This window comes from Chiloscyllium punctatum, chromosome 17 (genome assembly GCF_047496795.1).
Source record: "Chiloscyllium punctatum isolate Juve2018m chromosome 17, sChiPun1.3, whole genome shotgun sequence".
Taxonomy (NCBI): Eukaryota; Metazoa; Chordata; class Chondrichthyes; order Orectolobiformes; family Hemiscylliidae; genus Chiloscyllium; species Chiloscyllium punctatum.
The window spans coordinates 89,503,046-89,527,645 of record NC_092755.1 but is presented as its reverse complement, the minus strand read 5'-3'; the positions used below and the strand labels follow the sequence as shown (position 1 = coordinate 89,527,645).

Here is a 24,600-nt window from a genome sequence, read left to right as displayed (position 1 = left end):
GGAAACCATTTCCCTTTTTTTTACAAAATTTCCTCTCGATGTGGACAGTTTCTGCAGAACTTCCATCAGCCTGAAACCTTTTAAACTCGGCCTCAGTTATTGCCCTGAACCAGATAAAATCAGTCAATCATTTAATGGAAATTTACTCTGTTAACATGGCAGACATGCAGTGTGATTGGTTTTTAATGGGACAGTGGCACTAATAGGACAAGTTACTGAGGAGACTTTAATGACTATTGATGGAAGATTCACTGTACAGGAGGGAGGTGGGCTGTGGTGGCCATGACTGGAGGGAAAGCCTTGGGGAAGCCATAGGTGATGGCCTGCATTTGCAAAACCTGGGTCCCAATTGGACATAATTTGTTTTCCTATTAACTGTAGCAAAGCAATTAAATTAGATTTCATCAGTTTTTACTTCCTCAGGCTCTGCCTATTTTATTTCATTAACAATTTAACTCTATTCCAACCCCAGCTGTGCATAATTCAATACACAGTAATGTATGAGAACACGATGTGAATGGAAGGATTATAGCAGTAGTAAGCGTGTGAGGTAACATGGAGCTGTGAATGGCCAATCAGAGCTATGATTGATGAAGGTTATTGTAGATGAACAGTGGAGCTATGGTGAGTCTGAGGCAAGAGGTCAGTTGCTAGGTTATGACATCGGCAGACTTATTGGCTAACCCTGATCAATTGTGTGAGGTCAATGAACATCTTCCTGTCCCACATCTGAGTGCTCAGGGCTAGACTTTTGGCTTTGTCAGGAGCCCAAGCATTGGAATTTTCTGGATTACAGAAAGACATTAGACACAAGTGAGTGAACCAGACAGCATCATAGGTATAAATATTTACCTGAAATGTAAAACAGCAATGGAACGTTATAGAACAAGAATGAAAGTTCTTTTACTTTTCCAAACACTGCATTTTTTTTCTGCTTTTGCAGTACAGTATTCAAATGAAGCCAATGGTGCCAAGAGAATGCTTGGATTCATTCAAAGGATTTCCAAACAGCTGGTGTATCCAAAACATAGATTTCCAGGCAGGAGAGGTGACCATACATCATCCTGAAAAATCCTTCTTCTTTTCCCGTGACACTACATGACTGAGGGATAGTGAACTCCTGGGAGGTGTTGCCTTTGAAATGTTAAATCAAGATCCTGTCAGATGAGTCTTTAAAGTTCTAGTTGGTGAAGAACATTGAGTTCCACTCAACATTCAGTGTCCTGTCTGTTGTGCGTTTCTCAACCAACATTAAAAAAAACAAGCTTGAAGTCTCTTGATTATGATAATAAGGTACCTAACCCTGTTAAGTATCCCCTTTTCAATGTGGTGCACAGACACTCAGGATTCTTCTACAGAAACAGAAAAAGTGATGGATTATTAAAAATTCAATATGTTGTGGTGAGGAAGGCAGGCATCTGCCTACAGTTTCCACATTCCTTGATTACATCTTGCCAACTGCCCCTCCCCCAACCACAAGCTCAGTTCCAAACCAATACTCCCTCCCCCAAGAACCTACTGAAAGATTGTGGCCCAAGATACATTGAGGCATGGCTGGTCAATTGATCTCAAATGCAAAGATGAAGCCCTGGAACCTGGTTTCGGAATGGATTTAGGCTTCTTTATTTCAGGTGTGCAATTTAATTTTATTCACTCCAGGGAAGGTGATGGTGAGCTGCTTTCTTGAACTGATGTAGTCCATGTGCTGTAGGTAGACATTCCAGTGATCGTTACAACTGAGTGGCTTGTTCAGCCATTTCAGAGGGCAGTCAGGAGACAACCACATTGCTGTGGGTCTGGAGTCACATGCAGGCTAGGCCGGATAAGGACAACAGTTTCATTCCCTAATGTCTAGTCCCATTTTCCAGCACTTGGCCCATATCCCTCTAAACCCTTCTTATTCATATACCAGTCCAGAAGCCTTTTAAATGCTGCAATTGTACCAGCCTCCACCATTTCCTCTGGCAGCTCATTCCATACACTCACCACCCATTTAGCTCTGATGTGTGATGTGAATTCCTGAAGAAGGGCCGATGCCCGAAACGTCGATTCTCCTGTTCCTTGGATGCTGCCTGACCTGCTGCGCTTTTCCAGCAACACATTTTCAGCTCTGATCTCCAGCATCTGCAGCCCTCACTTTCTCCTCCTGTGTGATGTGATATACATGTACCTTTCTAGAGGTATTTCTAAAACTGTGATCCATCACTATTCACTTCTAGACAGTTAAAAATCACACAACACCAGGTTATAGTCCAACAGGTTAAATTGGAAGCGCAGTAGTCTCTGTAAAGGCTTAACAGACTATCAATCTTTCAATGTATAATTTCAGTTACATCACACTGTAAATTTTTGCTATAAATTCTGTGTTAGGATTGAGCCCTCCACTACCACCTGATGAAGGACCATCGCTCCGAAAGCTAGTGTGCTTCCAATTTAACTTGTTGGACTATAACCTGGTGTTGTGTGATCTTTAACTTTGCTCACCCCAGTCCAACACTGGCATCTCCAAATCATCACTTCTAGACAAGATGTGATGACCCTGTAGACAGAAACACAGCATCATTCCTACATGTCATTCCTGTTTAGCCTCCCAGTTACCGTTACATGAATAAGCTTTTACCTTCTAATTTTAAAAAATCTCAATTTTGTTTTACAATCCTTATTGCAGGCTTGGTACGTTTTCATTAAACTAAAGAATATAACGTGAGGCAGTGAAGATTGATTCTTACCCATGGAATTAAACCCTCGTGTGAGCCAACAATGTCAGGACATGGAAAGAGAAAACAGAAGTATAAATTGTGAATGTTAATTGTGAATTTTTCTTCTTCCTCGTTCACAGCCTGAACCTCACTAACAGCGACATATTATCCCTGTATGATGGCGATGACTTAACTGTGAGGATTCTTGGACAATATGTTGGAAGCAATGCCCCATTAAAAGTGTACTCCACTACTTCTGACCTTACAGTCAGATTTCATTCAGATCCTGCTGGCTTGATTTTTGGAAAGGGACAAGGATTTATCATGAATTATTATGGTGAGTAGCACTTCTGTTCCGATAACAGTAATATTTTAGCATCGCAGCAACTTTCTATTAGTGTAAGGCAATGCCCGAAATACTTCCCATAGGCTTGACTAACAAAATAGATCCTCAGGTAAAGAAGGAAGTAGGAGAGGGTGACCAAAGAGATCAGAAAGCGATGGGAGTGGATGGAGGCAGGTTGGAAAAGAAAGCAGAATCAGAGGAAGTGTTCGGGAGAAGGTCTGAAGGGGGTTAGAGAAATCAGGACAGTTAAGGTTTGAGGAGATTTTTAACATTAGGATAAGAATATTAAACTCAACAGAGGGGACATTGATTTGTCATCAAAGACAACTGGGAATTGTGGGTGAATGTGATATGGATGGCAAAAGGTGTCATGAGCTGGTTAAGAATGCAGCTTGATAACCAGGCCATGAGGAATTCGGAATAAGACATGTCTGAAAGCTACCCAATGGGTAAAAGTGCAATGGTGGGACTATCTCTTGAGAATGAGGAGCTCTCCACTACCTCCAGCAGTGGAGGTAGGTGTCAGTGAATGTCGAGGTGGTCATTTCAGAGGGGTGGAGATCTGGGCTGTGACCTCCTAATGCTGGAAAGTTCCATAGCATTTGCTCGAAATGGCTCTACCACCCCTCCACACCCCCCTCTCACCTCTGCAGGAAAAGCAGTGCAATACTTGCTGTGTCACATCTGTGTGCAAGCAGAATTCAGTTCTGAACGTGCTGACCTTGAAACAAAATTTGCTTTAAAATAAAACTGTGACTGGAATCTAGATATGATGTATTGTATTATTGACAACCAACAGCTGCAACATTATGAGGGGTAATTGCAGGTTCAGCAAGCAGATGAAACCCCTGTAAACAGTAATATATTTTAACCATTTCCTCTTGACTCTAAAATGGACATTAAATATTTGGATTAATTGCATTTGCAATATAAAATGATGATGCTTTCTTTTTAAAGGGGCACTGCTGACATTTCTGTTGGTTCCCTTCCTATTGTGCTGTGGGATTGAACCACAGTGTTCCAGGGGTCACTAAGTTTTGCAAAGACTGCTACAGGAAAGATGTTATGAAACTTGAAAAGGTTTAGGGAAGATTTACAAGGATGTTGCCAGGGTTGGAAGGTTTGAGCTATAGGGAGAGGCTGGATAGGCTGGTGCTGTATTCCCTGGAGCATCAGAGGCTGAGGAGTGACCTCATAGGGTTTTATAAAATTATGAGGGGCATGGATAAGGTGAATAGTCAAGGTCACATTACAGGTGCACAGCATTGAAACAGACCCTTCGGTCCAACGCATCTATGCTGACCAGATATCCTAAATTAATCCAGTCAAAATTTCCAGCATTTGGCCCATATCCCTCTAAAATCTTCCTATTAATGTACTCAGCCATATATCTTCTGAATGTTGTAATTGTACCAGCCTCCACCACTTCCCCAGCAGCTCATTCCGTACACCCTCAGCATGTAAAAGGTTGCCTCTTACGTCTCTTTGATATCTTTTCCCTCTCACCCTAAACCTATGCCCTCTAGTTCTGGTCCCCCCCACTCCAGAGAAAAGACTTTGTCTATTTATCCAATCCATGCCCCTTATGATTTTATAAACCTCTATAAGATCACCCCTCAGCCTCCAGTGCTCCAATGAAAACAGCCCTATTCAACCCATCCCAAAGCTCAAACCCTCCAAACCTGACAACATCCTTGTGAATCTTTTCTGAACCCTTTCAAATTTTGCTACATCAATTCTAAAGTAGGGAGACCAGAACTGAATACAGTATTCCAATAGTGGCCTAAGTAATGTCCTGTACAGCTTGACTCTTAGTGCTCTGACTAATTTATCCAATGTAAATATTTCAAATTGTACAGGACAAAGGACCCAAAAGGTATGAAGTACCAGACTGTGGGTCATTGCTAGTGAAGCTGGTTGTAACTCAAACAGAGGATAAAGGCTGACAGAAAATACAGCCAAACCCTAGGTTTTATTAATTGGGATTGTAGAGTACAACCAACACAAAAGTGCAGGATTTCTACTGATTCCTGATAAATCACCAGTTTGGCTTCAGCTGCATTATTGAGTTCAGTTCTGGGCAGTGCATTTTAGGAAGGTTGTCAAAGCCTTAGAGAAGGGAGCAGAGGCGTTCTACCAGATTTTACAAGGGCAAGAGGAACTTCACCAAATGTGGAGAGACTGCAGGGCTTGTTCTCCTTACAGCAGAGAAGGTTATGAAAGAGCTAAATTACTGGCATTCAAAAGGGAAGAGACTTCGCGAGTTAGAGAAAAACAGTTTCTGCTGGCAATAGAGTTGATAGCCTGCAGGCAGAGATTTAAAATCATTGGAAAAGACCAGAGGGAGAGTATTTTTATTAGGCACAGCAGTTTGATATGATCAGAAAAGCAGAATCTGGAAGGGCAGAGGTAGCATACTAAATTGTAACTTTCAACACAGAACTGAATAAACAAATGTAAGGGAAAGCAATTGAGAGAAATGTAAAGGAGTGAGGTTGATTGGATAGCTCTTTTGAAGAGCTATTACAGACAGAAGGGCAGATTAGCCTTCTCCTGTGCTGTGTGATTCTATAAAAGGATAAAAAGAGCATTGGTTAAAAAAAAAGGCAAGGAGAAAACAAAATGGTCTCTTTGCTGCAAAAATCTTATCAGTTGCCTGTAATGTGTGGTTCTCTCAGAGTTACTCACAACCTCATAATCAGAACAGTCCGTTTTTTTGTCAGGTGAGTATTTTAATATATTCACACCAGCTCCAATCCAAAAGTAGCAAGTAAACACATCCAAAAGCTTCAATTAAACTAAGTCATTAATAGACACTTCTAAACTGTATAATTACAAGACAGTAAATTTGTTGGCAGTGATGTATAAGGCAGTAATTCATTCTTGGCTGGTTTGATATAAACACAAAAAATGAAGCTTAAGTGATTTATGAGCATGAGCGGAGCCATGGGATTGAATTATTGCTTCAACATCACAGCCAGACACCTGGTGCTCTCTGCTTTGCTTCATTTCAACTTGGACTTTCTTCCCTAGTTTCCTCCCCCTCCTCTCCACAAGGTACTGGCTCAAGCTGTGGTCTGATTCAGCAGACAATATGGCTCTCTGCTATCGCACCTGAGTAACCATATGTCAGGTATAAGGCTACACAATGAGGCTCTTCAGATGCCACCAAATCCAGGCCCTGTTATTAACTAGCCTGTAGAGCAGAGATTCCTAACTGTTCTTACTCATACCCACAAGTCGCAAGCCCCTTTAGAGTATTATTTTTAACAATCCCCCTCGTGTCCACATGTCGGATAAATATTATAATTACACAATGCAGGTAAATATATCGATAATGACAATCACTTGTTTGCCACTTACTGCTTCCTGCCACTTGCTTGCCATTTTCTGCCATGCACTCAGCTCCTTCCCTCTTCATCAATCTCCACCACCAATCACCATGTTGTATGAAGCAATTCGGAGTATTGCTCAACATGGGGTAGGTTTGCTTCCAGGGAGCAGTAAGTGGCAAGCAAGTAATTTTAGTGTAGGGATATACAAGGCTCATTTAGTCTAGTGTAGTAGAGGAAAACCACTTCAGAATCTGACATGGAACATAGAACATTACAGCGCAGTACAGGCCCTTCGGCCCTCAATGCTACGCCGACCTGTGGCACCAATCTGAAGCCCATCTATCCTTCACTATTTCATTTTCATCCATATGTTTATCCAATGACCATTTAAATGCCCTTAAAGTTGACAAGTCTCCTACTGTTGCAGGCTGTGCATTCCAGCCCCTATTACTCTCTGAGTAGTACTTCAAACAAGATTTAGATTATTGCATGTTAGCACTAAGTGCAAGTCATAGAGTCATAGAGTCATGGAGATGTACAGCAAGGAAACAGACCCTTCAGACCAAACCGTCCATGCCGACCAGATATCCCAACCCAATCTAGTCCCACCTGCCAGCACCCGGCCCATATCCTTCTAAACCCTTCCCATTCATATACCATCCAGATGACTTTTAAATATAGCAAATGTACCAGTCTCCACCACTTCCTCTTGCAGCTCATTCCATACATGTACCACCCTCTGTGTGAAAAAGTTGCCCCTTAGGCCTTTTTCATATCTTTCCTCTCTCACCCTAAACCTATGCCCTGTAGTTCTGGACTCTCCCACCCCAGGGAAAACACTTTGCCTATTTACCCTATCCATGCCCCTCATAATTTTATAAACCTCTACAAGGTTTATAAAACCTCAGCCTCCGACGCTCCAGGGAAAAACAGCCCCAGCCTATTCAACCTCTCCCTGTAGCTCAAATCCTCCAAACCTGGCAATATCCTTGTAAATCGTTTCTGAACCCTTTCAAATTTCACAACATCCTTCTGATAGGAAGGAGACCAGAATTGCGCGCAATATTCCAACAGTGGTCTAACCAATGTCCTGTACAGCCGCAACATGACCTCCCAACTCCTGTACTCAATACTCTGACTGATAAAGGAAAGCATACCAAATGCTTTCTTCAGATAGACATTTCAACAGAGGGTATAAGGAGTGTCTGCATCTCCTTCAAGATCCTAAGTTATTCCCTCATCAGGTCTGTATAGCATCATCATAACGGATGGTGCTTAAGACATTTTTCTTAGTATTAACTCTTTCAGACCTTATACAAGTTGTGAAGGCCAGGAAACTTGCACAGGAAGTGCCCACAAATATGAGGTGCTAAAACTTGAAAATCTGTTTTAGCAATGTTTCCTGAAAGACAAATGAATATAAACTGAAAGAACTGCAGATGCCATAAATCAAAGGCAAAAACAGAAATTGCTGGAAAAGCTCAGCAGGTCTGGCAGCATCTGCAGAGAGAAATCTGAGTTCTGAGGAAAGGTCACTCGACCCGAAACAATAACTCTGATTTCTCTCCACAGATGCGGCCAGATAGATAAATATGTCCATGGGAGAAAACAGAGTCTCATTTTATACCACATCCTAAAGACTGTCAGTGAAGTCCTCCCTCAGTACCACACCAGAATGTCAGCCTAGATTTTGCAATCAAATCACTGGAGCAGAACTTCTACATACAACCTTCTGATTCAGAGACAGGAGTGTACTTCACTCATTTTTATTGCAATGGAGAGATTTCAATGAAGGAAGAAAAATAACTCAGTTGTTGCCATAATGTGTTATTTTCACTCAGGGAGATTATCCCTCTATTCTTTTGTGGGATGTGAATGTTATTGTCAGCATTTGTTTCCCATCCCATGTTGCCCTTGAATTAAGTGGCTGCTTCGCCATTTCCCAGAGCAGTTATGAATCAACTTTAGTGGTGCTGGAAAAGCACAGCAGGTCAGGCAGCATCCGCGGAGCAGGAAAATCGAAACTTCGGTCAAAAGCCCTTCATCAACCCACATTGCTGTGAGTCTGCAGTTACATGTAGATCAGATGGGAGATATCCTTCCCTAAAGGACATTAGTGAGTCAGGTTGGTTTCTAATGACAATTGTTGCTAGTTTCATGAGACTATTTTTCAATGGAAAGTTTTATTAGCTGGTCCCTTTGAATTACAGGTCTGGTGACAATGCCATGTTGCCACCATCTTCCATGGCAAGTTATGCTTTTGCCTGCATGTTGTAGTCTGGTATTTTGGACAGTGATGGTGGAGGCTCCAATAGGCTTTCTATCACATGGCTGACCAGGAATCTCTCCTACTTTGACTGCCTGCCTTCGGTGTGTGTTGAAATGATTTGCAGATTGATACACAGCCCATTCCACTACATTATAATGCATTTTACTTAGCCATCAAGTCCAGAGGTGTGATGCAGACCCAGTGCTTCAGGCTCAGAGGCAGACATGCAACCCACTGCACAACAGGACCTTCCTAATTTAGTTAGAGGGATTTCAATTTGAGACACCAAATGAAAACCAATAATGTTATCGCAGGCGGCTGAACCTGGAACACAGTGGGAAAAGGTGTTTGCCATTTAAGTAATATTTTAGTTATTTTATGGGATTTGAGCGTAACTGGCTGGGCTAGCATTTATTGGCCATTGAATGTTGCCCTTGAGAAGGTACTGGTAAGCTGTCTGCTTGAACTACTGCAATCCATTCTGGGCAGAGGCAGATGTTGTTAGGAGAGTGAATTCCAGGGTTTATGACGTTGATATATTTCCAAGTCAGGATGGTAAGTAGCTCAGAAGGGAACTTGCAGATGGTGCTATTCCCATGTATCTGCTGCCCTTGGCCTTCTGAATAGTAATGGTCATTGGTTTGAAAGGCACTGTCTAGAAGCCTTGGTAAATTTCTGTGGTAAATCTTGTAGATAGTACATACTGCTGCTCCTGAGCATCAGTGGTGGGGGGAGTGAGTGTTTGTAGATGTCGTGCCAATCAAGAGGAAGCTGCTTTGTCCTGGCTGAGGTCAGGCTTCTTCAAACTGCCCCCATCCAGGCAAGTGGGGGAGTATTCCATCACACTCTTGACTTGCACCTTGTGGATTGTGGAGAAACTTCGGAAAGTCAGGAGGTGAGTTATTAGCTGCAGTATTCCTAGTCTCTGACCTACTCATATACCCATATCGTTTATATGGCTCCTCCAGTTCAGTTTCTGGGTAATGGTAATCCCAGGTTATTGATTCTGTTAATTCAACGATGCTGATACCATTGAATATCAGGGGGTGATGCTTAGATTCTCTCTCTTTTGGAGATGATCACTGCCTGACTCTGCGAGTGCTATTTGCTACTTGTTCGCCCAGGTCTAGATATTGTCTGGGTTTTGCTGTATTTGGATATGAACTGGTATGGTATCGGACGGCTCAGAAATGGTGCTAAACATAGTGCAGCCATCAGTAAACATGCCCAATTCTGACTTTATGATGGAGGGAAGATCATTGATGAAGCAGTTAAAGATGGTTGGGCTACAGACACTACCCTGAGGAACTCCTGCAGAGATGTCCTGGAGTTGAGGTGACTGACCTCCAATAATCACAACCATCTTCCTACATGGCAGGTATGACTGCCACCAACAGAGAGTTTTCTCTTTGATTCCCATTGATTCCAGTTTTGCGAGGGCTCCATGGTGCCACACTTGGTCAGATACAGCCTTGATATCAGTCATATTTCACCTCTAGAATTCAGCTCTTCTCAGCGTGTTTGAACCAAGCCTATAACGAGGCCAGGAACTGAGTGGCCCTGGTAGAATCCAAAATGAACACCAATATGCGGCTTACTGTTAAACAAGAGCTGTTTGATAGTGCTGTTGATGGCCCTTTCCATCACTCTACTCACGACCAAATGGCCAGGTTGATTTGTCCTGCTTTTTGTGAGTGGAACATACCTGGGAAATGTTTCACATTGCCTGGTCAATACCAGGTGTTGTAGCTGTACTAGCCCAACTTGACTAGGGAGCAGCCTGGGGCATGTGATCTGAAGGGAAGTGGCTATTTACATTGCTGTCTCCAGATCAGTATTAACCTTACACTGCCTTAAATCTGTGATGGCTTTATGTCTGCCAGTGACGGAACAATTTTACAACCTTTCTTGCTTCATTTGCTTCATTTGCTTTGATTTATTGCACACCACATTGCTGTATATCAAACAGACAGAAAAAGTATTAATCACATTTCCCCTGAATAATGTAATTGAGCAACTTTAATTTTGTTCTTGCATAATTTCCTTTCTCTCCATAAATAAATAGGGAACATGAAGAGGAGAATGCAGAGACCATTGCCTGAGGTATTGACATGCCTGAGGTTAGCAAAAGAAGGCAACATTCACATCAACAAAAGCCTTTTCAAACAGCAAGTGGTGAGGATCTGAACTGCACTGCCTGAGAATGCGGTAACATCAGGATTAGTCAAGGTCATTTCATGAGGAATTTGAGATATCATTTAGAAAGGAAGATTGTGCACAGCTATTGGAGAAGTTTGTGGTGGAAGGGAGTGGTTCTGGGGTCACAGGAAGACAGGGTAAATAAAGATCTTTAGCACACATGCCAACCTTTCCCTAGCTGCAATCAGTTCCGAAGAAGAGGCACTGGACCTGGAATGTTGACTCTGCTTTCTCTCCACGGATGCTGCCAGACCCACTGAGTTTCTTTAGCAATTTCTGTTTTGTTTCAGATCTCCAGCATCCACAGTTCATTTTTTTTTTGTTTTAAATGAAGGTAAACTATTTCCATTCTTGGTTGGGGGTTCTAGAACTCGGGCTATCATCTGAGAATTTGGGCCCGACTATTCAGGAGAAATGTTAGAAAGCATGTCTACACACAAAGGGTGGGAGAGGTTTGGGACTCTAATCCACAAATGGCAGCAGATGCTGGATCAGTTGCTAAATTTAATTCTTTCATAGATTTAATGCAAAGGTATGAAGGAATTTGGAATAAAAGTAGTTTTATAGAGTTAGGGTACAAAGCAGCCATGATTTTAATGTATGGTGGAACCGGCTCGAGGGGGTGAATGGCCTGTTCAGTTCCTATGTTCCTTGAACTTGCTCCTTCAGAGCCAACACAGGTAGGATGGGCTGATTAGTCACCTTCTGAACTGTTACTGTTCCGTAATTTTGTATCAGTGTGACTGAATGGTTATTATTAAAGGAGCAGCACATTTTTGTTCAAATACATTACACTTTGTTGTGAAAGGTACGCATATAATCCACAGTGACGGTGCGTTACTAAGGGAGTGCTGCACTATTGGAGGGTCAGTACTAAGGGAGTGCTGCACTGATGGAAGGTCAATACTAAGGGAGTGCTGCACTGTTGGAGTGCCAGTACTAAGGGAGTGCTGCACTGTTGGAGGGTCAGTACTAAGGGCGTGCTGCACTGTTGGGAGGGTCAGTACTAAGAGAGTGCTGCACAGATGAATGGATAGTACTTAGGGAGTGCTGCACTGCTGGAGGATCAGTGCTAAGGGAGTGCTGCACTGATGGAGGGTCAGTGCTAAGGAGTACTGCTCTGTTGGAGGATCCGTACTAAGGGAGTGCTACACTATTGGAGGTTCAGCTTGGGGAGTGCTGCACTGTTGGAGGGTTGGGACAAAGGAAGTGCTGCACTGCTGGAGGTTCAGTGCAAAGGGAGTGCTACACTGGTGGAGGGTCAGGGCTAAGGTAGTGCTGCACTGCTGGAAGGTCAGTGCTAGGGGAGTGCTAAACTGCTGGAGGATCAATACTAAGAGAGTGCAACATTGTTGGAGGGTCTGTACTAAGGAAGTGCTGCACAGTTGGAGGGTTAGTACTAAGAGGGTACTGCACTGTTCGAGGGACAGTACTAAGGGGTGCTGCACTGATGGAAGGACAGTACTAAGGAGGTGCTGCACTGTTGGAGGGTCAGTGCTAAAGGAGTGCTACACTGTTGGAGGGTCAGTACTAAGGGAGTGCTGCACTGTTGGAGGGTCAGTGCTAAAGGAATGCTGCACTGTTGGAGGGTCAGTACTAAGGGAGTGCTGCACTGTTGGAGGGTCAGTGCTAAAGGAGTGCTGCACTGTTGGAGGGTCAGTACTAAGGGAGTGCTGCACTGTTGGAGGGTCAGTGCTAAAGGAATGCTGCACTGTTGGAGGGTCAGTACTAACGGAGTGCTGCACTGTTGGAGGGTCAGTGCTAATTGAGTGCTGCACTGTAAGAGGGTCAATACTAAAGTGGTGCTGCATTGTTGGAGGGTCAGTACTAAGGGAGTGCTACACTGTTGTAGGGTCTGTACTAAGGGACTGCTGCACTGATGGAGGGTCAGTACTAAGGGAGTGCTGGACTGTTGGAGGGTCAGTACAAAGGGAGTGCTGCATTGTCGGAGAGTCAGTACAAAGGGAATGCTGAACTGTTGGAGGGTCAGTACTAAGGGAATGCTGCACTGGTGGAGGGTCAGTACTAAGTCAATGCTGCACTCTTGGAGGCTCAGTAGTAAGGGAGTGCTGGATTGTTGGAGGGTCTGTACTAAGGAAGTGCTGCACTGTTGGAGGGTCAGTACCAAGGGGATACTGCACTGATGGAGGGACAGTACTAAGGGAGTGCTGCACTGATGGAGGGACAGTACTAAGGAGGTGCTGCACGGTTGAAGGGTCAGTGCTAAGGGGGTGCTGCATTGTTGGAGGGACAGTACTAAGGGAGTGCCGCACTGTTGGAAGGTCAGTACTAAGGGAGTGCTGCACTGTTGGAGGGTCAGTGCTAAGTGAGTGCTGCATTGTTGGAGGGTCAGTACAAAGGGATTGCTGCACTGTTGGAGGGTCAGTACTAAGGGAGTGCTGCACTGTTGGAGGGTCAGTACTAAGGGCGTGCTGCACTGTTGGGAGGGTCAGTACTAAGGGAGTGCCGCACTGTTGGAAGGTCAGTACTAAGGGAGTGCTGCACTGTTGGAGGGTCAGTGCTAAGTGAGTGCTGCATTGTTGGAGGGTCAGTACAAAGGGATTGCTGCACTGTTGGAGGGTCAGTACTAAGGGAGTGCTACACTGCTGGAGGGTCTGTGCTATGGGAGTGCTGCACTGGAGGAGGGTCAATACTGAAGGGGTGCTGAACTGTTGGAGGTTCAGTACTAATGGAGCGCTGCACTGTTGGAGGGTCAATACTAATGGAGGGTCACACTGCTGGAGGGTCAGTACTAATGGAGTGCTGCATTGCTGGAGGGTCAGTGCTAAGGGAGTGCTGCACTGATGGAGGGTCAGTACTAAGGGAGTACTACACTGTTGTAGGGTCAGTACTAAGGGACTGCTGCACTGATGGAGGGTCAGTACTAAGGGAGTGCTGCACTGTTGGAGGGTCAGTATTAAGGGAGTGCTGCACTGATGGAGGGTCAGTACTCCAGGAGTGCTGCACCGTTGGAGGGTCAGTACTAACGGGATGCTGCACTGTAGGAAGTTCAATACTAAGGGAGTGCTACACTGCTGGATGGTCAGTACTAAGGGAGTTCTACATTACTGGAGAGTCAGTGCTAAGGGAGTGCTGCATTGTTGGAGGGTCAGTACTAATGGAGTGCAAAACCGCTGGTGGGTCAGTGCTAAGGGAGTGCTACAGTGGTGGAGGGTCAGTACTAAGGGAGTGCTGCACTGTTGGAGGGTCAGTACTAAGGGAGTGCATCACTGTAGAAAGGTCAATACTAAGAAAGTGCTGCACTGCTGGATGGTCAATACTAAGGGAGCTTTGCATTGTTGGAAGGTCAGTACAAAGGGAATGCTGCACTGTTGGACGATTAGTACTAAGGGAGTGCTACATTGCTGGAGGGTAGGTACTAAGGGAGTGCTGCACTGTTGGAGGGCCCGCCCTAAAGGAGTGCTACACGGCTGGAGGGTGAGTACTAATGGAGTGCTGCACTGTTGGGGGGTCAGTACAAAGGGAGTGCTGCACTGTTCGAGGGTGGGTACCAAGGGGATACTGCACTGATGGAGGGACAGTACTAAGGGAGTGCTGCACTGATGTAGGGACAGTACTAAGGAGGTGCTGCACGGTTAAAGGGTCAGTGCTAAGGGGGTGCTGCATTGTTGGAGGGACAGTACTAAGGGAGTACCGCACTGTTGGAAGGTCAGTACTAAGGGAGTGCTTAACTGCTGGAGGGTCAGTTCTCAGGGAGTGCTGCACTTTTGGAGAGACAGTACAAAGAGAGTGCTGCACTGTTGGAGGGTCAGTGCTAAGGGAGTGCTGCACTGTTGGAGGGTCAGTACTAAGGGAGTACTACACTGTTGTAGGGTCAATACTAAGGGACTGCTGCACTGTTGGATGGTCAGTACTAAGGGAGTGCTGCACTGTTGGAGGGTCAGTATTAAGGGAGTGCTACACTGCTGGAGGATCAGTGCTATGGGAGTGCTGCACTGTAGGAGGGTCAATGCTAAGCGGGTGCTACACTGTTGTAGGTTCAGTACTTAGGGAGTGCTGCACTGTTGGAGGGTCAGTGCTAAAGGAGTGCTGCACTGTTGGAGGGTCAGTACTAAAGTGGTGCTGCACTGTAGGAGGTTCCGTACTAAGGGAGTGCTGCACTGTTGGAGGGTCAATACTAAGGAAGTGCCACACTGCTGGAGGGTCAGTGCTAATGGAGTGCTGCATTTTTGGAGGGTCAGTGCTAAGGGAGTGCTGCACTGTTGGAGGGTCAATACTAAGACAGTGCTGCTCTGTCGGAGGGTCAATGCTAAGGGAGTGCTGCATTGTTGGAGAGACAGTACAAAGAGAGTGCTGCACTGTTGGAGGGTCAGTGCTAAGGGAGTGCTGCACTGTTGGAGGGTCAGTACTAAGGGAGTACTACACTGTTGTAGGGTCAATACTAAGGGACTGCTGCACTGTTGGATGGTCAGTACTAAGGGAGTGCTGCACTGTTGGAGGGTCAGTATTAAGGGAGTGCTACACTGCTGGAGGATCAGTGCTATGGGAGTGCTGCACTGTAGGAGGGTCAATACTAAGCGGGTGCTACACTGTTGTAGGTTCAGTACTTAGGGAGTGCTGCACTGTTGGAGGGTCAGTGCTAAAGGAGTGCTGCACTGTTGGAGGGTCAGTACTAAAGTGGTGCTGCACTGTAGGAGGTTCCGTACTAAGGGAGTGCTGCACTGTTGGAGGGTCAATACTAAGGAAGTGCCACACTGCTGGAGGGTCAGTGCTAAGGGAGTGCTGCATTGTTGGAGGGTCAGTACTAAGGGAGTGCTACACTGCTGGAGGGTCAGTACTAAGGAAGTGCTTCATTGATGGAGAGTCAGTACTAAGGGAGTGCTGCACTGATGGAGGGTTAGTACTAAAGGAGTGCTTTTGGAGGATCAGTACTAAGGAAGTGCTACATTGTTGGAGGTTCAGTACTAAGGGAGTGCTGCACTGTTGAAGAGTTAGTACTACAGGAGTGCTAAACTGATGGAGGGTCAGTACTAAGGGAGTGCTGCATTGTCGGAGAGTCAGTACAAAGGGAATGCTGAACTGTTGGAGGGTCAGTACTAAGGGAATGCTGCACTGGTGGAGGGACAGTACTAAGGCAATGCTGCACTCTTGGAGGCTCAGTAGTAAGGGAGTGCTGGATTGTTGGAGGGTCTGTACTAAGGAAGTGCTGCACTGTTGGAGGGTCAGTACCAAGGGGATACAGCACTGATGGAGGGACAGTACTAAGGGAGTGCTGCACTGATGGAGGGACAGTACTAAGGGAGTGCCGCACTGTTGGAGGGTCATTGCTCATGGAGTGCTGCATTGTTGGAGGGTCAGTGCTAAGGGAGTGCTGCACTGTAGGACGGTCAATACACAGGGAATGCTGCATTGTTGGAGGGTCAGTGCTAAGGGAGTGCTGCACTGTAGGACGGTCAATACACAGGGAATGCTGCATTGTTGGAGGGTCAGTGCAAAGGGAATGCTGCATAGTTGGAGGGTCTGTACTAAGGAAGTGCTGCACTGTTGGAGGGTCAGTACTAAGGGGATGCTGCACTGTTGGAGGGACAGTACTAAGGGAGTGCTGCACTGATTGAAGGACAGAACTAAGGAGGTGCTGCACTGTTGGAGGGTCAATACTAAGGGAGTGCTACACTGATGGAGGGTTGGTGCTATGGGAGTGCTGCACTGTAGGAGAGTCAATACTAAGGGGGTGCTGCACTGTTGGCGGTTCAGTGCTAAAGGAGTGCTGCACTGTTGGAGGGTCAGTACTAACGGAGTGCTGCACTGTTGGTGGATCAGAACTAAGGGATTGCTGCCTTGTTGGAGGGTCAGTACTAAGGGAGAGCTGCACTGTTGGAAGGTCAGTGCTAAGGGAATGCTGCACTGTAGGAGGATCAATGCTAAGGGAGAGCTGCACTGTTGGAAGGTCAGTGCTAAGGGAGTGCTGCACTGTAGGAGGGTCAATACTAAGGTGGTGCTGCACTGTTCGAGGTTCAGTACTAAGGGAGCGTTGCACTGTTGGAGGGTCAATACTAAGGGAGGGCCACACTGCTGGCAGATCAGTGCTAATAGAGTGCTGCATTGCTGGAGGGTCAGTGCTAAGGGAGTGCTGCACTGTTGGAGGGTTAGTACTAAGGTAGTGCTACACTGCTGGAGGGTCAGTGCTAAGGGTGTGCAACATTGATGGAGTGTCAGTACTAATAGGGTGCTGCACTGTTGGAGGATCAGTATTAAGGGTGTGCTACACTGTTGGAGGTTCAGTCCTAAGGGAGTGCTACACTGTTGGAGGGTCAGTAGTAGGGGAGTGCTACACTGCTGGAGGGTCAGTGCTAAAGGAGTGCTGCACTCTAGGTGGGTCAATACTAAGGGATGCTGCATTGTTGGAGGGTCAGTACAAACGGACTGCTACACTGCTGGAGGCTAAGTGCTAAGGGTGTGCTGCACAGATGGATGGTCAGTACTTAGGGAGTGCTGTACTGCTGGAGGGTCAGTGCGAAGGGAATGCTGCACTGCTGGAGGATCAATACTAAGGGAGTGCTGCATTGTTGGAGGGTCTGTACTAAGGAAGTGCTGCACTGTTGAATGGTCAGTACTAAGGAGGTGCTGCACTGTTGAAGGGACAGTACTAAGAGAGTGCTGCACTGATGGAGGGACAGTACAACTGAGGTGCTGCACTGTTGGAGCGTCAGTACTAAGGGCGTGCTGCACTGTTGGAGGGACAGTACTAAGGGAGTGCTGCACTGCTGGAGGGTCAGTGCTAAGGGAGTGCTGCACTGCTGGAGGGTCAGTACTAAGGGGTTGCTGCACTGTTGGAGGGTCAGTTCTAAGGAAGTGCTGCACTGATGGATGGTCAGTTCTATGGGGCTGCTGTACTGCTGGAGGGACAGTACCAAGGGAGTGCTGCACTGATGGAGGGTAAATACTAAGGGAGTGCTACACTGTTGGAGGTTCAGTACTAAGGGAGTACCGCACTGATGAAGGGTCAGTACTAAGGGGGTGCTGCATTGTTGGAGGATCAGTATTAAGGGAGTGCTGCACTGTTGGAGTGTCAGTACTCAGGAAGTGCTGCACTGTTGGAGGGTCAGAGCTATGGGATTGCTGCACTGTTGGAGGGTCAGTGCTAAGGGATTTCTGCTCTGTTGGTGGGTCAGTGGTAAGGGAGTGCTGCACTGCTGGAGGGTCAGTGCTAAGGGAGTGCTGCAGTGTTGTAAGGTCAGTAATAATGGAGTCCTACACTGCTGGAGAGCCAGTTCTAAGGAAGTGCTGCACTGTTGGAGGGTCAGTGCGAAGGGAGTGCTGCACTGCTGGAGGATCAGTGCTAAGGGAGTGCTGCATTGTTGGAGGGTCAGTTCTAAGGAAGTGCTCCACTGATGGAGGGTAAATACTAAGGGGGTGCTGCACTGTTGGAGGTTCAGTACTAAGGGAGTGCTGCACTATTGGAGGGTCAGTACTATGTGGGTGCTGCACTGTTCGAGGGACAGTTCTAAGAGGGTGCTGCACTGATGGAGGGTTTTTACTAAGGCGGTGCTGCACTTTTGGAGGTTCAGGACGAAGAGAGTGCTGCACTGTTGGAGGTTCAGTACTGAGGGAGTGTTGCACTGTTGGAGGATCGGTACTAAGAAAGTGCTGCACTGCTGGACGATCAGTACTAAGGGAGTGCTGCACTGCTGGAGGGTCAGTGCTAAGGGAGTGCTGCACTGCTGGAGGGTCAGTACTAAGGGGGTGCTGCACTGTTGGAGGGACAGTACTAAGGGAGTGCTGCACTGTAGTAGGGTCAATACTAAGGTGGTACTGAACTGTTGGAGATTCAGGATGAATAGAGTGCTACAATGTTGGAGGTTCAGTACTAAGGGACTGCAGCACTGTTGGAGGGTCAGTACGAAGAAAGTGCTGCACTGCTGGAGGGTCAGTGCTAAGGGTAGTGCTGCACCGCTGGAGGTCAGTGCTAAGGGAGTGCTGCACTGCTGGAGGTCAGTGCTAAGGGAGTGCTGCACTGCTGGAGGTCAGTACTAAGGGACTGCTGCACTGTTGGAGGGTCAGTGCTAAGGGAGTGCTGCACTGCTGGAGGTCAATACTAAGGGAGTGCTACACTGTTGGAGGGTAAGTACTAAGGGAGTGCTGCACTGTTAGAGGTGTCATCATATGTTAAACCAAAGCCCCACCTATCCTTTCAGCTGAATAACATCTTACATCATGTCATAATTATGTACAGCATGGAAACAGACCGTTCAGTTCAACTCATCCATGCTGACCCGTTATCCTAAGTTTAATGTAATCCCATTTGCCAGCACTTGGCCCATATCCCTCTAAACCCTTCCTATTCATATAACCATCCGGATGCCTTTTAAATGTTGTAATTGTACAGGCCTTCACCACTTCCTCTGGCAGCTCATTCCCTACCTGCACCACCCTCTGCATACCTCTTAGGTCCCTTTTAAATCTTTCCCCTCTCACCCTAAACCTACTGTTGAAGAACAGCAGAGAGGACAGCTGATGCCAATCTTTATCCTTTAACCAACATCCCTGCAGCAGAATTTTTTTTTTGTTTGTTATAACATTGCTGCTTTTGGAAATTTGTTTTATGCAAGATACAAAGACCGATTGGGATCTCAGGACAGCTTTATTTGGATCACACTGTGGAAATTTGGATCTCAGCAAAGCCTCAGTTTAGTCATTCACCTCGAAGGCAACTCGTCCAAGAGTGTGCACCAGTATTGCCCCGAATAACAGCCCAGATTTTATGTTCGATTCTTAAAAATGGGAGCATAAACTCACACCCTTTGGAGGAAAGGGCTACCCACTAACTCATGGCTTGACACTGTGTGAAATCACACCCCTTTATAGGTTAGGATCTTCCACTACTGATTAACTTGACATGAGGAATGAATGGCAGTCTGTTTGGTCTTTGATTCCTGAATTTGTCTTTCATTCTCCCTGCAGAGGTTTCACGGAACGACACTTGCTCAGACCTTCCAGAGATTCCCAATGGCTGGAAAACGACTCCGCACAGAGAAATGGTCCGTGGCACAATGATAACCTATCAGTGTGACCCAGGATATGACATCTTAGGAAGTGACACCCTGACTTGCCAGTGGGATCTCACCTGGAGCAGTGATCCCCCTTTCTGTGAAAAAAGTAAGCAGAGTCCATTGTCCTATGTTGCTCGTAACCAAAGTGGTTTGCAACTATGAGGGAATACTTCAATATTGTACATCAGCCAAGGAAATACAAAAGAGGTTCTCAAAAAAAGCTGCTACAAGGACTGCTAATGGACTTGTGCTGACCTGCAACTGGATAAGAGTTAGAAGACTCACATGAATTACCTCCAACACAGTATCTATTTTTATAATTTGCTGAAGGTACCATGCTGTCAGACTGGCTGTGCAAAAACCACCTACAGCTCTCTTGGTGAACATAACCACTATAGGAGAAAGTGAGGACTGTAGGTGCTGCAGATTCAAAGTCGAAAAGTGTGGCGCTGGAAAAACACAGCAGGTCAGGCAGCATCCTAGGAGCAGGAGAGTCGATGTTTCAGGCATCAGCCCTTCATCAGAAATGACCTTATGCCCCAAAACATTGATTCTCCTGCTCCTCGGATGCTGCCTGACCCGCTCGCCTTTTCCAGCGTCACACTTTTCAACTTTAATTGCTATAGGAGCCTGGTGACTGGAACATCATTGTGTTTTGATGAACACCCAATGTTAGAGTAGCATTTCCAACAGTGACTAAAAAACATTTTCTAATGTCACGCCTATAACTAATATTTTATGGATCAAGATGTTGAGGTGCATTCTCAGGGAAATGCTGGGAGGATTTTGACAGCAGATATTGCCTACCATTCCTGGTAAGCGAAGCCATGACTGATGCCCACTAGATACTGCACAAGCAATATATCCAGAATGAACTATTGCTTAGGCTGTACAAGCAATCCATCATTTTACTACCATGAACAGCCATGTAAACCAGTGATTGATATGACAACCATGTATTAATGCAAGATAAATTCAAGCTGCTTTTAACGCTACAGTGCTCTCAGTTGGTGGATCTATCTGTCAGAACTTGGGAAGGAGAGGTCAGCAATCCGCGTAAGAGTTCAAATATGTCCAAACTGGTCAGTCAGTATAACCCAGACCCAGTGGATCTTATTGGCATGTTAGTGAATACGGTGGGCTGGGTTTTTCTGTCACTTGAATCTGCAGCTGTGCATTTACCTGCACTCGGCAAACATGTTAACAAAATGTTATTGTGGAGAGGAAAACAGACTTCATGTCTCAAGCCCAATAACCTTTTGTCAGAACTGGCAGCATTTGGGAAAAGGTAGACTATTTTTCCTTTATTCCTGACTCCACTCAGGTTGAGAAAGATGAGTCTTTCTTTAGGAGGGAAATCGATAGCTTTCCCTCATCTGTCAGTCAAACAACCCAGCAGCTGATGGCCATGACATTCGACCTTCTGCATGCTTCTATTTTTGTTGCACACTCACAGGAAGAGGGGCAATGCTAGCTGGACCAGCATTCATTCCCCATCCCCAATTACCCAAATAGCAATTACGAATCACATCGCTATCACACGTAGGCCAGACCAGGTAAAGATGGCAGTTTCTTTCCCGAGTGAACCAGATGGGGTTTTCCCAACAGTCAATAACAGTTGCATGGCCATCATCAATTCCAGACTTGTTTTTTTATTGAATTCAAATTTCACCAACTGCCGTGGCGGGATTCGAAACAAAGATCCTCAAGACATTTCCTGGGTCTCTGGATTAATAGCCGAGCAACTAGTCTTGGGCACGTAGGTATATCTGACTTTGCTTCCCTACATCCAGTTGATTCAGTCAACTAGTGAACCCATATGAGCCTATTAAAATAATATGAATCCAAAAACCAACCAGATTCAGTTTCCCCTGAATTTCCTTGAGGCAAGAGCTGCCATATTAATGATAATGATCTCATAATCAGGTGCAAATCTATCTAATTTCATGGGTTAGTTTATTCAAACCAATAAAGCACATTACAAGTTTTGAAGCAGACATTATCGCAAACCATAAGACTTCTGTGTGTGCAGGCTCCAGACCTATAGCAGACTAATTGACAGGCAGAGACTTAATGTTATATGCACATTGCACATGGAGCATTTTAAGGTGAATTCTCTCAAAGGCAATGTACACATTGTGACAAAGCAAGTCAACTGTATTGAACCCTACGATGAGGTATATTTAGAATCACCAGAGGCTTTTGGTAAATTTCCACATGAAAGCTTATTAATTTAGCTGAAAGCTCTGGAAATTCAAGTGAAAATGTGTCTGGTTGAATGATAGGAAGACTATGCATTAGTGAAAAGGATAGCATCAGAGTGGAAGAGTGTTGAGGGTTGGCCCCCAAGGCCCAGAGTTAGTACCATTGCTCTTTCGACTCTCCGTCAATGACTGGAATGCAGCAACACTGTAGAAGCTAATCAAATGGCCGATGGTAAGACAGCAGTGGAATCAGAGAAGGCAACCCAGAATTAGAAATTAAGCTACACAAAGTGTGGGTGGGCTGAACAGTGGCAGATATGAAAATGCATGCACACAAATTAAGTGAACAGGAGTAGGCCATTCAGCCCCTCCAGCCTGCTCCGTCAATGGATAAGATCACAGCTGATCTGCTTGTGGCCACAACTCCCCTTCCTTGCTCACTCCCTATATCTATCAATCCCTTCTCAATCAGGAATTTGTCTAACTCAACATGGAATATATTTAATAATCCTGCTTCCACTGTGCTCTGGAGAATAACCATCCTCTGAGAATGTAAATATTCTCCTCATCTCCATCTTAAATGGATCCTTCTATTTTTAGACCCCTACTTCTAGTCTCTCCTGCAAGGGTAAAATCCTCTTAGAATCCACTTTATTAAGGTCACCTCTCATTCTTCAAAATGCTAACAAATGCAGGCCCAACCTGTCTATGCCTTACTCATAAGATAATCCCTTCATTTTTGTTTTATTTATTCATTTTGTGGGATGTAGGTGTCACTGCCTGGCCCCAGCATTTATTAACCATCCTTAGTTGCCCCTTGAGAAGGTGGGGATGAGCTGCCTTCTTGACCCACTGCAGTCCACCTGCTGAAGCTTGACCCACAATGCCCTTAGGGAAGGAACTCCAGGATTTTGACCCAGTGATCGCGATGGAACGGTGATATATCTCCAAGTCAGGATGGTGAGTGACTTGAGGGGGAAGCTTTAAGATGGTGGTGTTCCCATGTATCTGCTGTCCTTCCAAATGGAAGTGGTCATGGGTTTGGAAGGTGCAGTCTGAGGATCTTTGGTGAATTTCTGCAGTGCATCATGTAGATAGTACACACTGCTGCTACTGAGATTTGATGGCGGAGGGAGTGGATACTTGTGGATGTGGTGCCAATTAAGTGGGCTGCTCTGTCCTGGATGGTGTCAAGCTTCTTGAGTGTTGTTGGGGCTGTACTGAATCAGGCAAGTTTGGAGTCTATTCCACCACGCTTCTGACTTATGGCTTGTAGATGGTGGACAGGCTTTGGGGAGTCAGGAGGTGGGTTATTCACCGCAGTATAACACCATTGAATGTCTGGGGTGGTGGTTAGATTGTCTCTTGTTGGTGATGGTCTTAGCCTGGTATTTGTGTGGTACGAATATTACTTGCCAATTGTCAGCCCAAGCCTGGATATTGTCCAGATCTTGTTGCATTTGGACACAGGGATCATCCCAGGAATCATTTGCGTGAACCTTCTAATGCAATTATATCTGCACTTCAATAAAAAACCAAAATTGTACATAGTGTTCCACTATGGGAAAGTGAGGACTGCAGATGCTGGAGATTAGAGTCAAGGTTAGTGTGGTGCTGGAAAAGCACAGCAGGTCAGGCAGCATCCGAGGGGCAGGAAAATCAATGTTTCGAGCAAGAGTCCTTCATCAGGAATGAATGCACAACCGTAGCAAAACATCCTTACGATTAACTTCCAGTCCCCTGGCAATAATATGACATTTGGAGTATAATGTGGGAAAATGTGAAAATGTACACTTTGGCAGAAAGCATGAACAAGCAGAACAGTTCTTAAATAGATCACAACTGCAGAATTCTGAGGTGCAGAGAGGTTTACGCATTCTGCACCCAGATAAAGCACATAATCAAGTAGTTTAAACAGGGTAAGTCTATCCTTTAATACTTTAATCCATAGAAGTAAGGATGTTATGCTTCACTTAAACAGATACATTGATACGACAATATCATGTCAGCTGTGTGCAGTTTTAGTCTACTTATTTCAGGAAGTTTTGTTCAGGGAGGATGTAAATGCATTGGAGATGGTTCAGGGGAGGTTTATTAGATTGATATCTGGAATGAATGGATTGTCTTCTGAGGAAAGGTTGGACAGGCTGAGCTTGTTTCCACTGGAGTTTAGAAGACTGAAGGGCAACATGAACGAAGGGTATAAGATCCTGAATGGTCTTCATAAGATGGATGTGGGTCAATCCAGAACTAGGGGCACTGTTTCAAAATGAAGGGTCACTCTTTCAGGACAGGAATGGGGAAAAATGTTTTCTCTGAGGATTAAGCAACCATGGAACTCACTGCCTCAGAAGATAATGGAGACTGAATCATTGCATATTATTAAGGCAGACATGGATAGATCATAAGGCAGGAGAATCAAGGGTTATCAGAGAGACATAGGGGTGCAGGAATTCAAAATATGTACAGATCGGCCATGGTTTTATTGAATGGGAGAGCAGGCACGAGGGGCTGAATGATCTACCTAAGCTCCTGTT

The 24,600-nt window shown here is 45.5% G+C and overlaps 1 protein-coding gene across 2 annotated transcripts in view; it reads left to right on the top strand.

The window, feature by feature from the left end:
• Positions 1–24,600, top strand: part of sez6l (seizure related 6 homolog (mouse)-like) — a 269,322-nt gene that overhangs the window by 204,074 nt on the left and 40,648 nt on the right. For both annotated transcript variants that reach the window (XM_072587857.1, XM_072587855.1), the window contains exons 10-11: positions 2,840–3,036; positions 19,771–19,965. In XM_072587857.1, coding sequence (XP_072443958.1) covers positions 2,840–3,036; positions 19,771–19,965 — 392 coding nt within the window. The remainder of the gene's footprint in view (positions 1–2,839; positions 3,037–19,770; positions 19,966–24,600) is intronic.